We start from the raw sequence: 14,113 nt of genomic DNA on the forward strand, positions 1-14,113 counted from the left end.
ACAATCAAACTCCAGTAAAAATCTGACATACCTTAGGTTTACAAACTATGATTTTGTCATTGTCAAAAGTAATTTAATTTTAATATTCGGGAGAAATAAACCGAAACACGTCAGATACACTGTCTAAGCTATTTCCCACGTAGTACCATTTTATCATGCTCACTTTTTCTTTATGTGTATAACAATAAATTATTACTACTACTGAACATTACATTTTTTGACTGATGTTTGATTGTTACCTATTTAGTTTTAATTTAAAAATCGATTCAGTTTTTTTCAAATTACTTAAAATCGGCTTATCCAAAATTGTTCAAATTCGTCATGTATGTTAACCAAACGTAGACCTTAAAAAAAACTATTTACTACACTTTTTTTCTTTTGTATTACAACCTAAACGACTTCGCTATAAAATCAATAGGGAAGCCAATATCTGGACCGTTCAAAATTTGCATGGGATTTCCTATGTTTCCAACGACGATGCACCACCCGGTGTATGTATATGTACAGGTTGGACCATTTTGATTGTTTCTATGGGGTATCTAGGAAACCGTAAGAAATATTCAAATTTTGATACTGCAGTCTCGGGTTCTTTTTTGAAAAAATCACAATGCCGCAAACGAATCGTGGCTATCTTGATCGGTTTCGAAGCTACAGGGGGATTCTCAAATTTTGTACTTTTTGAAGATGTTCGATAGTTCGTTTATTTCAGCAACTACGCAAAAATGAATTACACATTCTAAAGGCACTTTTCTGTGTAGAATTCAGTGGCGTAGTCAGACTTTTTTCGAAAAAATTATTTTTTAGATATTAACTATACTTCTGTTCTTTTAAATAGAACCCCCTGTATATTTTTAAATTTCCTGATTCAGCTTGGCATGAGCTTCTCGAAAATATATAACACTCTATATTTATTTTCACTATTAACCTCAACATTTCAAATTTTTCTTAAAATATCCAGTTAGTAAAGGCCGCGCCGAGTAACAAAGTAAAGATTGTCATGGTGATCGGCACATACCTTTGATAGATGCGTGACATTTCATTACAACAGATTGAAGTGTGTGTTTTTTAAATAATAAAAAATGAGTAAATTTGAAAATTTTGAGAAATATAATATGTTAGAATGTTATATTGAGTCTAACAAACATAAGCAAATGGTAGCTGATTTATATTTTGAGCGCGAGCAACCAAACCCAGCCATTTTTAAAGGGTCAGAAAATAGTTTAATCCTAGCCACCTAGGTCACTTGATATCACTCTCTTAGACTTCTTTCTCTGGGGATTTCTGAAAAACGAAATTTATCGAAATGCAAATTTATTAGAAGAGTTACAAAATAGTTTTGTTGTGGCTTTGCAAAGTGTAACCAACATACACGTTCGAAATGCTGTTAGAGGCTAGATAATAATGGACAGCAGTTTGAACATTTAATGTAATCTTTGTGTTTTTATTTTTTATAGTAATTAAATTTAATATTTTTTATAGTAATTAATTTAAATTTTTGAGATTGTATTTGACTCAGAGTGGGTCCCATAGGGGACCCTCCACTGAGGCTGCGAGGGCCTATTGTGGAAGTTTCATTTTTATTTCGATATTTTCTAAATAATTTATGAAGTAACATCAATATTTGGATGAAAATTGGTGTCTGGGGGTTTTGTGACACGAGAAATTTAATTTTGATGTCAAAATAACTCCTATTTGTAGAGGGCGCCACCTACATGTGTTTTAACTGTTTTGAAGAGTAATAACTTTTCGTCAGTACCTGTATAAAACTACTGACTGAAAAAATATACATTTCCATGACTTTCTACGTAAAAAATGTCTCTTGGTAAAAATCGCTACCAGCCACCGTTCTCAAGATATTTAAAATGGAAATAGTCAATACATGTCATTATTGACAAAAAATAAGCGCACCTTGAGTATAGTTATTTGACTGAAATAATAAATTTTTATTTTTATAAATTAATCATAATTTTTTCTGCGAAAAAATGATGATTAAACAGTTTCTGTTGAACTTTTGGCACAAAAAGTTTCAAATTTATAATTTCAGTCTAATAACTATTTAGTCAACATATTTAATTTATGTCAATGATGACAGGTATTGATAATTTTGATTCCAAATATCTCGAAAACTATTACTCGTAGCGATTTTTACCAAGAGACTTTTATTTAAAAAAAAGACTGTAAATGTATATTTTTTACTCTGTTATAAAATATGTAGGTGGCGCCCTCTACAAGTAGAAGACATATTGACATAAAAATCAAATTTCTCATGTCAAAAAAACCCCAGAGACCATTTTTCATCCAAATATTGTCGTTACTTCATAAATTATTTGGAAAAAATCGAAATAAAAATGAAACTTCTACACCCTGTATCTCCGAAACTAAGCATTTTGGGACATACATTTCTAAGAACTTTTTTACTTATTTTAATCTGAGGAGTATGCTGCCGAAGTTTCCGGAATACAGTTCGGATCACCCTGTATAGTGTTATATATTTCCGAGAAGGCCACGGCAAACTGAATCAGGAAATTTAAAAATATACAGGGGGTTGTATTTAAAAAAAACAAGTATAGTTAATATCTAAAAAAATATTTTTTCGAAAAAAGTCTGACTACGCCACTGCATTCTACACAGAAAAGTGCCTTAGGAAGGTTTAATTCATTTTTGCCTAGTTGTTGAAATAAACAAACTATCGAACATCTTCAAAAAGTACAAAATTTGAGAATCCCGATCGAAACCGTAGCTTCGAAACCGATCAAGATAGCCACGATCCGTTTGCGGCATTGTGATTTTTTCAAAAAAGGAACCCGAGACTGCAGTATCAAAATTTGAATATTTCTCACGGTTTCTTAGAAACCCTATAGAAACAACCAAAATGGTCCACCCTGTACAGGGTAGCGCGGCGTCTCTCATACGGCGCGGAGGCTCCAAAGAGAACGATAGTTTGTACTGAAATGAAATTTTGTGACCATATTTAGGTTAATTTAGAACATTTTATAAAAATATAGAGAGTTCTACAGGGTGTCCCCAAAAAAAGTTACACATCAAAGTTGGGTTTTTTGTAATGGAGCACCCTATATATTAATTGATTTTTGGATTTTATGTGAAAAATAAAAGTGAGTTTGATTAAAAAATTAAAAAACATATGACTAAAATGTAAGGTTTCTGACATATTTAACGTTTTCTAAAAATGAAGAACAATTTTTAAATTTCAATAAAAGCTACCTAAATTCGAATTTACCCGGTATAACCCAATATGTAGTTAAAATAACGATTGTGCTGTAAATCAAACTAAAACTTATCTCAAAAAGTTATACAGGGTGAGACAAAATTAATATTAAACATTGGCCACCTTTAAAAGCAAATTACTCTTTTATTTTAAATGAAACACCCGGTATATTACTTCCATATTCAATAGGGAATTCATGTCTCTTCAAATTACTATTAAGGTTGCCTACCCCTCAAACAAAGATTTTTCCTAGATATATTCATTTCTATGATTTAGTGTCAGTAGATCTTTATTATTTGATAAAATCTAGGTGGCTGTGATACGTCTGACGTTACTTCAACATAGCTGTGAAATTAGTTCAACTTTAACAACTAGTTATCCTTTTGTGTCAGTTAAAATAAAAAAAAATCTCAGAAATTTGCCAAAAATGGAAACTTATCCTACATCAGTGAGAATTGGTATAATTATATTAGTTGGTGACTGCAGTGAGCATTCACCATTTAATAGAATACTTAAATGCTCCTAATTTATCTAGTCTTGACTTTTTTTTATTGGGGTATGTTAAAGACAGTGTTTACAAAACTCGACCAACTATTGTCGACCTGAGAGAAATGATTGTGACTGTTTTTCGAAGTAGAACTTCATATTATATGCCTTTAACATGAAAAGATCTTTTGAAAAGAGAAGCATTTTATGCAGTGAACAGAAAAGAAAACATATTAGGCATTTGATTTCATCTAGCTAATTTTTGTGTCATAAATATACGCTTATATCTAGTTCTAATTCTGTAATAATTAAAATATGTTTTAAACGCGTATCTTTTTAGTACCGTTGAGTATTTTACTCTATATCCTTTGATTTTAGTTAAATTAACAAAAGGTATATCACAGCCACCTAAATTTTATCAAATAATAAAAATCTACTGAGGCAAAATCATAAAAATGAAAATATCTAAGAAAATATTTGTCTGAGGGGTAGGCAACCTTAATAGTATCTTAAAGATATATGAATTCTCCATTGAATACCGGTATAACATAATGGGTGTTTCATTTAAAATAAAGAAGTAACTTGCTTTTAAAAGTGGCCAATGTTCAGTATTAATTTTGTCTCACCCTGTATAACTTTTGGGGTCAAATTTTAATTTGGTTTAACATACAACGGTTTTTGTAATCAAGTATCAGGCTATACAGGGTAACTTACAATTTAGATAGCTGTTATTAAAATTTAAAATTTATTCATCATTTTCAAAAAATGTGAAATATGTCTAAATCCTTACAATTTAGGCATATGTTTCTTTAATGAAACTCCTATTTTTTTCCTAGAATCCAATTAATATATAGGGTGTCCCATTACAAAAAACCAAACTTTGATGAGCAACTTTTTTTTGAAGATCAGTTAACTTACATATGCTCCCAAAATTTCATTTCAATATAAACTCCCGTTCTCCTTAGTAGTTCAGTAATTGGGGATCAAAAAAAGGGGTCTGCTTGGAAAAAAGTCCGGAAGTTTTGCAACTTTGCAGGTTTATAGGTTTTGGGGTACCTAACTAAAATCCATAAAATGCACATTTCCAGACATGCAGCCGGCGCCGCACAGTGGTTTCGGCAATGGAAAAACCCCCCCAAAAAAAAAGGGTGTTAAATCGGGTTTAAATTATCCTATCTTACATCGAGTTAGTTCAAAGACAATATAATAATATTACTTTTTTAATTTAATTACTAGTTTTGAATTTACAACACCTCCTTGACAATTTTCTTAATATACGAAACGCGCAAAAATAAAGTGAAAACAAGTAATATTTTACAGCCCTTCTTTTAATTCCTAAAAATCGGTATTATCCAGGAACTTTTTCGTTTATCCATGGGTATTAAAAGTAAAAATCATTTTGCCAAAATATACCGTGCCTTTGATGCAGTTTAGTTTGAATCTATTTCTAATAAAATTACTTTACTTCTTACTTTAATCAGACTAGAACAAAAAAGCTTTACGGAGCTTTGGTCTCGGATTAATTTGACTAAAAAAAGCAACTGTTAAAGTAGTGATTCTTTAAATTTCATCGCCACATTCGGCCACGTTTGTTAAAAATTTAAAATAAAAGATAAACAGTGTGGAAAAAATGAAAACTACATTCTTCATTTTTGTGGATGCCGACGAATTCATTTAATATAATTTACTTTTTTGCCACTTAAAATTAAATAAATATCATTATATTGTATAAGATTTAAATGTTATTAATAAATTATTTAAATTATAATAATTTGAACCACAATAACTAAACTGAGCATCAATTGAAGCGTAAAGTGTAAATTTTTGCATTAAGTTTAACTTCTTGTATTTTTTAAACTTCTGAAGGAATTTTGAATTTGCCAGCCAGATTCTAAAACATTGTTTTATGGATTATCGAACCGTTCTTTGTAGTTTTTTTCAATTATTGGTCAGGACCCATAATACAGGGTAAAACAAAAATGGGCGCATTTTTGACAAAATTTTAAGTGAGCCCCATTTTGTGGAGGGATGGAGGAGATCCATTTTTTGTGGGTAGTTTGAAGGAGGTGTTTTATACCTCGGGACCTTTATGAGTTTTAATACTAATAATTTTATCTCATTGTGAAATGAAGATATCGTATTTTTAAGCATTATGCATTTTAATGTATAATTAAATAAAGCAAACAAATAATTTGATATAACTAAAAAGTGTTACAGTTATACAGGGCGTTAAAAATTTATCCAGCTGGTATATTTAAATTATATGAACAGATTTTATTATGTATCTTGGCATAACAAAAGAAGCATTTAACACTTTTTGATTAACGATACAGTATAATCACTTAGTATAATCATTGAGACATGAGAACCTGTCCAACAGCAGCAATGGAGGTCATTCTAGATCTAACACCACTGCACATTGTCATTGGCAGATATGCCAATGCGACAATGATTAGAATGGTTACTAATGGAATTAGTACTGGGAGAATTGTCAGATCAGGGGCTTGGAACACCCTCATAAAGGAAATACCACTCCTGCAACTCCCAGTGGACGATATGCCAAGAACGTACAACTTTGAGAAACATCTCAATGTAGTATTGAGCAATAAAAAGGATTGGAAGAACGAAACGCTTGCCCAGCAGTTAAAAGACCATACCATAACTTGGTATACTGATGCTTCCAAAACCAATACGGGAACAGGGATCGGAGTGTTTGGGCCGAGAGCTAAATACTCCAAACCAATGGGCACTTACCCTAGTATCCTACAGGCAGAAATCTACGCTATCGAGAGATGCGTACAACTTATCTTAGATAGGAACTATCGGAAACAAGAAATAGCCATCTTGTCTGATAGTCAAGCAGCGTTAAAAGCGATCAACTCAGTATCAATCAATTCGAAATTGGTCAAAGAATGCATAGAGAAGCTGAATAAATTAGGCAAAGAAAACAAAGTCCTCCTACTCTGGGTGCCTGCTCACCAAGGGATAGAAGGCAATGAAAAAGCAAATAATCTAGCTAGGAAAGGAGCGAACACTCCACTAACTGGACCAAAACCGTTCTGCTTTCCAAATGGTAACCAACTCAAGGCGAAACTCAAGAACTTTCCAAGAAGATTCCATCCGCAACCTGGAATGAAAATCTTGCAACGGTCTAAGACACTCGAAGAAGTTTCTGAGGGCTTATGATCAAGAAAAATCACAGATCTTCCTGGGTTTAAGTAAGAACAATCTTCGGATTGTCACGGGGTTTTTAACAGGACACTGTCTCCTCAATGAACACCTCAGTAGATTGAAACTAAGAAGAAACGGCGAATGCAGATTCTGTGGGGAAGATGGCGAAACACCAGTACACCTCATCACTGACTGCGCCGAGACGACAACCATTCGTGCCATGAATTTTGGTACGACTGATATTGGAGATGGAGAACTACCCTCTATAAAACCGTCCCAGATACTGGCTTTTGTCAAAGCCCTGGGACTGTATGATGAGTTATGACTCAAGAAAGAGGGACACAATGGATCTGTAAGGTCGCAGTGATTAACCCCCCTCACACTCATTCTAAATTCTAAAAATTCTAGTATAATCATTAGTTAATAAGCATAATACTCAAAAATACAATATATTAATTTCATAATGAGATAAATTTATTAGAATTAAAACCTTAAAAAAAAGAAAATCGCAATGGAGAGCGATACCCCAAAAAAAACTCAAAAACGTCCCGAGATATAAAACAGCTCTTTTAAAATACCCACAAATAATGGAAATCCCTCATCCCCCCACAAAATGGAGGTCACTTAAAATTTTGTAAAAAATGCACGCATTTTTGTTTTACCCTGTATTATGGGTATTAGCCAATAATTAAATAAACTGCAAAGGACGGTTCGACAGTCGATAAAAATGCGTTTCAGAATCTGGCTAGCAATTCAAAACGCCTTCAATTGTTCAGAAAATACAAGAAGTTCAACTTGATGCAAAAATTTTCACTTTACGTTTCAATTGGTGCTCAGTTTACTTTAAAATAAATTTATTAAACCATGTTATTTGATGTATTTTATTAAGCTGAATCGAATAAAATCCGTCCCAATGCGATTGGATTGACGGTTTAGGAAATATAGGGTTTTTTCGTTATATTATCAGTCTCACACCACTGTGCGCCGCCATCTAGCCAAGATGGCGCCCAAAATCGGTATTTTGTGAGTATCTCGAAAACTATGTGTTTTTCGCGAAAATTTAAGGAGAGCAAAATTAAAGAGAATGAAATTTTCTATAAAAAAGGTTTTATAAAATTTTCGCTAAAGTCAACCGTTTAGGCACAAAATCCCTGGAATTTTTACAATTTTGCGTTAAGTATGATATACATAATATAGTCGATTTTCCGAAATCAAATGTCGATTAGTGTTCACTAAAACTAGTTTTAGTTTAGTTTCTTCAATTTTGTCATAAAACAGTGGCGTATCATTAATTCGCTCATTAATTTATGAATAATTAATTGTCGTGCTGGACAGCATTCATTGCGAACTTACCACCAGCTTCAGCATTGGTCTGGTTGTACCAAAGATGCCGAAGAATGGGGTTGGAAGAAAATAATAACAGGCATTACTCCAGTCACAACGTTGAAAGATCCAGCTCCAAAATCCCTATTAGCATTTTTACCCTGTAAATGCAAAACCAACAACTATGGTAAAGCCTGCGGATGCAGAAAAGCAGGATTAAAATGTTCAATGATTTATGCATACTGTGACGTCACTGAAGTGTCACTCGACGAATCCGATGAAGAGGAGTTGGACTTGCCTGTAGATATCCCTCTGGCGGCTGAAGATGAAGAGTTGTGCGTATTGAGAGACCACTCTGATGAGCCCAGCACAGCAGACACGATCGACTTTGACATCAATGAGCCAGATCCGTCGGGCTGGTGCAGATAAGTTAAAGTTTTTAATTTATCTAGTGGAGTAGGCGTCCGGGGAGACCACATTAAAATAAACGCGCCATGTACTTTACCTCTTGGGTGGTGTGGAAACAAGTACACATTTTCAATAATTAAAATTAATTATTCATAAATTAATGAGCGAATTAATGATACGCCACTGTTTTATGACAAAATTGAAGAAACTAAACTAAAACTAGTTTTAGTGAACACTAATCGACATTTGATTTCGGAAAATCGACTATATTATGTATATCATACTTAACGCAAAATTGTAAAAATTCCAGGGATTTTGTGCCTAAACGATTGACTTTAGCGAACATTTTTATAACACCTTTTTTATAGGAAATTTCATTCTCTTTAATTTTGCTCTCCTCAAATTTTCGCGAAAAACGCACAGTTTTCGAGATATTCACCAAATACCGATTTTGGGCGCCATCTTGGCAAGATGGCGGCGCCGGCGGCAAGTCTGGAAATGTGCATTTTATGGATTTTAGTTAGGGACCCCAAAACCTATAAACCTGCATAAGTGCAAAACTTCCGGACTTTTTTCCAAGCAAAAATCCCCAATGACTGAACTATAGAGCCTCCGCGTCGTATGAGAGGCGCCATCCTGTATTAATAAGTTTAATTTGTTGTTTCTTGGGTGTTGTGGCTAGGATTCGTTTTTAATATAATGCTTCTTCAGGAATGTTTTTTTGTCTTTCTTATATATTGGAAGTAGTAATGCTTCTTTTCGTATAACAATTAAGAAATATATCAACAAATAAAACTTATTATACAAAGACTAAAGAATAATTACATTCAATATAATATGTATTAAGAAACTGTTCTGATTTTTTTTAATATATCGGTTGATTATAAGAAAACGGAAAGATGTAGAAACAATATATTTTATGGGTATATGTGGGAAGGCAATGTGCATAATTTAAAATTATTTTGAAATGAACAGGGTAAGAACTAAGATGCATACCAAAGTTATTTTTTTTCTTATAGAACACCCGGTATTTTATTTCATTTTTGGATTCTTGGGCATAAAATAAGGCATTTATTATAAGGGTTTAATATGTCTAAATGCTTTGGTTTTTAAGATATTTAAAGATATTTAAATATGCATGCTATAATAAAAAAAAATTGTCAACATCTTGTACATTACTTTTCAGAATTAATTCTTGTACTGACTTTGAAGCCCGAGAAATAAACTTTACAAAAAAAATGATTACTTCCTTAAATGTATACAGGGGTACCAAAAATTGCTGGCTTATTTTAAATATCTATTTTACATAAAAACTTCGTTATTTCAAATGCAAAACCCTCAATTTTTTAAAATAAATCGAAGCAGATTTAAACGCTCTTTCAAACTATATTAGGGTTTCCTATACCTATTTGTATATCCTTTTCTTTTTGAAACTTCAGGTCCTGAAGCAATAGTCATTGACGAGGGTGAGGTAGTGACTTGCCAGAAGGGTTGAATTAATTCTGCAGATTCCTTTTCAATACTCCTAAAAATATAATATTAAAATGAAATACTGAACGCGCGTTTCGCTAACCAGGTTAGCATATGAGGTGATTAACACTATAACATGGTAGAACTATGGTAATCGCAAAAGAATTTCCGATGCACGTAATCAACTTTGAGTGACAAGCGATGGCGACAGCGCTGCCAGATTGTGATGGATTTATGAGATGAATCTTAATTTAAAATAGACAAACAACATATTTATTATATCATTTTTTAAAGAGTTTTAAGTTTTATTTTTAATTTAATAACTGATATTTTAGTAATTAATTGATTTATTTGTTTTATAGCTTATTTTACTTATTACATATTGGCAAAAACTAATCCATTATGAAGATTATTATAAGCGTTATTATGGGTTATTTATTTATTGATGTACATCTTACAACGCCATAAGTGGTAATAACAAGTAAGAGGGTGCTATTAATGCACAAACTAATAATCACAGAATTTAATAAAAACTAACTTTGAAAGTGGTGTAATGTGCTTAAGTGTGTCAAGGGTAATAAAGGACCTTTCACGTTCTCGTTCAAAATAGTTTCAAAAAAAACAGGGAAACTACAAGTTCTTTGCTTCGACTGTTTAAATGCTTCGGCATAGGTTTCAACACAATTTCAAGAAATGCAATACAAAAACTCGAAAATTTAGTTCTTAAAAGAATTGTTTGCGCTATGTTAAGTGCAATTTAAAAAAAATACTATAAAAATAGGGAAAAAAACGAGAATTCAAAGATTCAACAACACGATATTATACAAAATAATGACTGACACTAGGATAATTGTGAAATAATAAAGGACAACATTGCTGAACACAGCGCAATGTAACCAACATAGCGATAATAAAATTCGGTTTAAACTAATTTTTGCAGCTTTAATCTAAATAAAATATCTGTTACAATAATTTGCTCTATAAAGTAAAATGAAGAGCTGCTCGGTATCTTAAATTATACAACAAATTTGAACATTTTTCCAAAATGTTATTTAGTCAGATTTATAGACTTTAGTGTCAATGTCGATATGATTGATGACGTGCATCGAAAAATGTTTAGAGATTACAATAAATTATTATAATATTATAATTTTTTTAAAAAAATACATATTCCAAAAATGATGTTTGTGTAGAACCTACCTGTGTTTTGAGCCTTCTGAAGCAGTAATTGTTTGCAAAGGTGAGGCTCGACCCAAGGGTTGTATTGATTCATACTGAACAATCCTAAAATATATATTTATTGAGTATGTAATTATATTGTATGCAAAAGGCGAGATATCATTTTACAAAAAAAAGGTATAAACTCTGATTTCTGATTTTGGGAGACGATATCGAGTAAATGAGAGAAACTTCAATTTATCTGTGAACTAAAATGACGACAATAACTGTCACGGTCAGGTATCCTCTCATCATAGATAAAGGAAATATACTCTGTTTTTTTTTCTCAGCTAAGATTTCGACAGACGATGACAGAAGAAAAGCAGATGACGTCCCATACCAATCTATTTATTTTTCTAAAAAAAGTTTCTAATAATTTTTAAGTTAACTATCGATGGGTTTAAATATAAATCCGTCATGCGTCGTCTCTTGTTTTTAACCAGTTTTATTGGTTTATTTTAAAAATGACAGATCGTATTTCAATTTTATTGGTTTGACGGAACGATGAACGACAAACGGACGCCGATGCGTATGAACTCGCCTTTACATTTTTGACGCTTGTCAAAGTCTTGCCAAATTATAGGTTATAATTTTGTGTCAACTTTTGTCACATACCCTGCGTTTTGGAAGATGATGCATTTTGATTCGTGTTATTACGTGTGTCTTGTCAAAGTCAAATGGAGGAAAAATCGAGTGAAAATTAACTGTAGACCCAGAGCACAGTTTAGGGTTAATACTCGCTGCCCAGGCAGAAAGTCTTATACACCAATAAAGTTACCATCAATAAAGTTCGGATACCATCTCGTCGTAGATAAGTGCATCTCGAATATGGTAGAAGAACCTTACTAAAGACATACTAAAAACTGGAGTAGCTGTAAAATATCGACATCACACGATAGGTAAATAATGGATTTTAGTGCTGCAGAAAAATAATGTCAGAAGGTACTGGTTTAAAAAAATTAAGATTAAAGTTAATTAATCAACCTTTAAGGTATAAAATTTGGTAAGTGTTATTATTAATAAAATAGTACATAAGTATAAGTACATAAGTTATATTAATAAATATAATCATAAATGCGGGAAATTTCATAGAGCTTGAAAGTAAGAAGTAGTTTTTTTTATATTTTTTGGTATGTGTTGTCTTGTTCTTGCTTGTTTTGTATTAAACACATACCGTTTTTTATTAAATAAGATAACTCGATTACATTTTTTCAGTTTTATACAGTTTTTTTTCACGATATTTTGAAGTAATCACTTGTCAGTCAAATTTTAAATAGGTATATTAATTTCCCGCTATGCGTTCTAGTTGTACCAACTTGTTTCTTGGTAAAATAAAATAAACTACTTTGAAATTATAAAAACAGACACATCTATCACTGTCAAGGATCTTCTCGTTGGACAGACTATAAATTTAAATTGGAATGCTCGGCTTCCCGCCAAAACGTATAAATGTTTTGGACCTGGCGCTGCTATAGCGGTTGCGAAGAGCAACCGCAAACAAGAACAGGAAGGATTTTCTCTTGTCAAAGTCAGAATCATCAGAAATTATAAAATCTTTCAAAATTTAAACCGCACTCATTGAAAAAATACCGAAATGTATAAAGCGTCCATTTTCAAAGAAATTATTGTTATCTTGTGAGTTCAAATTTTATTTACGCAAACCTGTGATCGTGAACCGCATAACTGTGAAAAGGTGGCATTAAAAACACTTAAAAAGCTGTGTGAACTGTGAAGCTGTTAGTCAGTTCTAATATAGCAAATTGTGGATTATTTGGCAAAAGTTTTTGTGTATTAAATTTAATTAGTATTGGGGCTGCAGTTGTCAAATAAAATCGTTAAGTGTTTTGTCGTGTGTCTTGAACTGAGGGCTCACGGAGTCCGTAATATTATGTGGTAGTTATTTTATTAGAACACTTCTTAAGGGCATGTTAGTTTGTTATCTCACTGGTTGAAATAAATGCCAAAAAATTGTTTTAACCTAAGTTGCAAGTGATTATCATTTAAAAAGTTCCTAACCATAGCGTTTCAAAAGAATAAATAAGTTTAAGATTTTTTTAATTACAATTAATTTAAACAGTTTTACTCCAAAATGTTCTTTTTATAGATCATACCTTCTTTCTGAGACTTTCGTTTTTGAAGCAGTAACCATTGACGAGGGTGGGACTCGACACAAGGGTTGTATTAATTCTTCAGATTCATATTCAATATTCCTAAAAAATATATAATATTATACTAAATACAAACCAAGTCAACCAAAAGCGAGAATACATTTTACAAAAAAAAATGTGTAAACTCTCTAAGAATACAGTTGCGTTTGGAACAAAATAAAACACTAATTCATCATAATATACCAAAACACTTTACTTTTAAGACTAGATACGCGTTTCCCTAGCAATGTTAGCATCATCAGCGGATGATTAATACTATAACATGGTAAAAATGGTAAAAAACTATATTAGTTTTAATCATCTGCCGATGATGATAAGTAAAATGTGTGAACAAAAAACGTGCTTCCAGTGTTAAAAGTAAAGTGTTTTAACACTGGAAGTTTTATTCTAAAAAATTTCTTAGATCATACCTTCTTGGTGAAACTTCAGTTTGTAGAGCAGTAATCATTGAGGGTGAGACTTGCCACAAGGGTTGAATTGATTCTGCGGATTCATTTCCATTATTCCTAAAAAAATATAATATTAAATTGAAACACTGAACGCGCGTTTTGCTAACCAGGTTAGCATCATCAGCAGATGATTAACACTATAAAAAGGTCGAACTAAATTATTTTTAATCATCCGCCGATGCGATGATGGTTAT

The 14,113-nt window shown here is 32.1% G+C and overlaps 1 protein-coding gene across 1 annotated transcript in view; it reads right to left on the bottom strand.

Annotated features, from left to right (window-relative positions):
* LOC115885122 overlaps positions 1 to 14,113 on the bottom strand; it is an 81,105-nt gene that overhangs the window by 13,121 nt on the left and 53,871 nt on the right. The window contains exons 13-16 of the mRNA XM_030903911.1: positions 13,881 to 13,976; positions 13,414 to 13,512; positions 11,285 to 11,368; positions 10,020 to 10,139 (exon numbers count right to left, since the gene is read on the bottom strand). Coding sequence (XP_030759771.1) covers positions 10,020 to 10,139; positions 11,285 to 11,368; positions 13,414 to 13,512; positions 13,881 to 13,976 — 399 coding nt within the window. The remainder of the gene's footprint in view (positions 1 to 10,019; positions 10,140 to 11,284; positions 11,369 to 13,413; positions 13,513 to 13,880; positions 13,977 to 14,113) is intronic.

Source organism: Sitophilus oryzae, unplaced genomic scaffold (assembly GCF_002938485.1).
Source record: "Sitophilus oryzae breed Bouriz unplaced genomic scaffold, Soryzae_2.0 scaffold_374_pilon_pilon, whole genome shotgun sequence".
In the NCBI taxonomy this organism is placed as follows: domain Eukaryota; kingdom Metazoa; phylum Arthropoda; class Insecta; order Coleoptera; family Curculionidae; genus Sitophilus; species Sitophilus oryzae.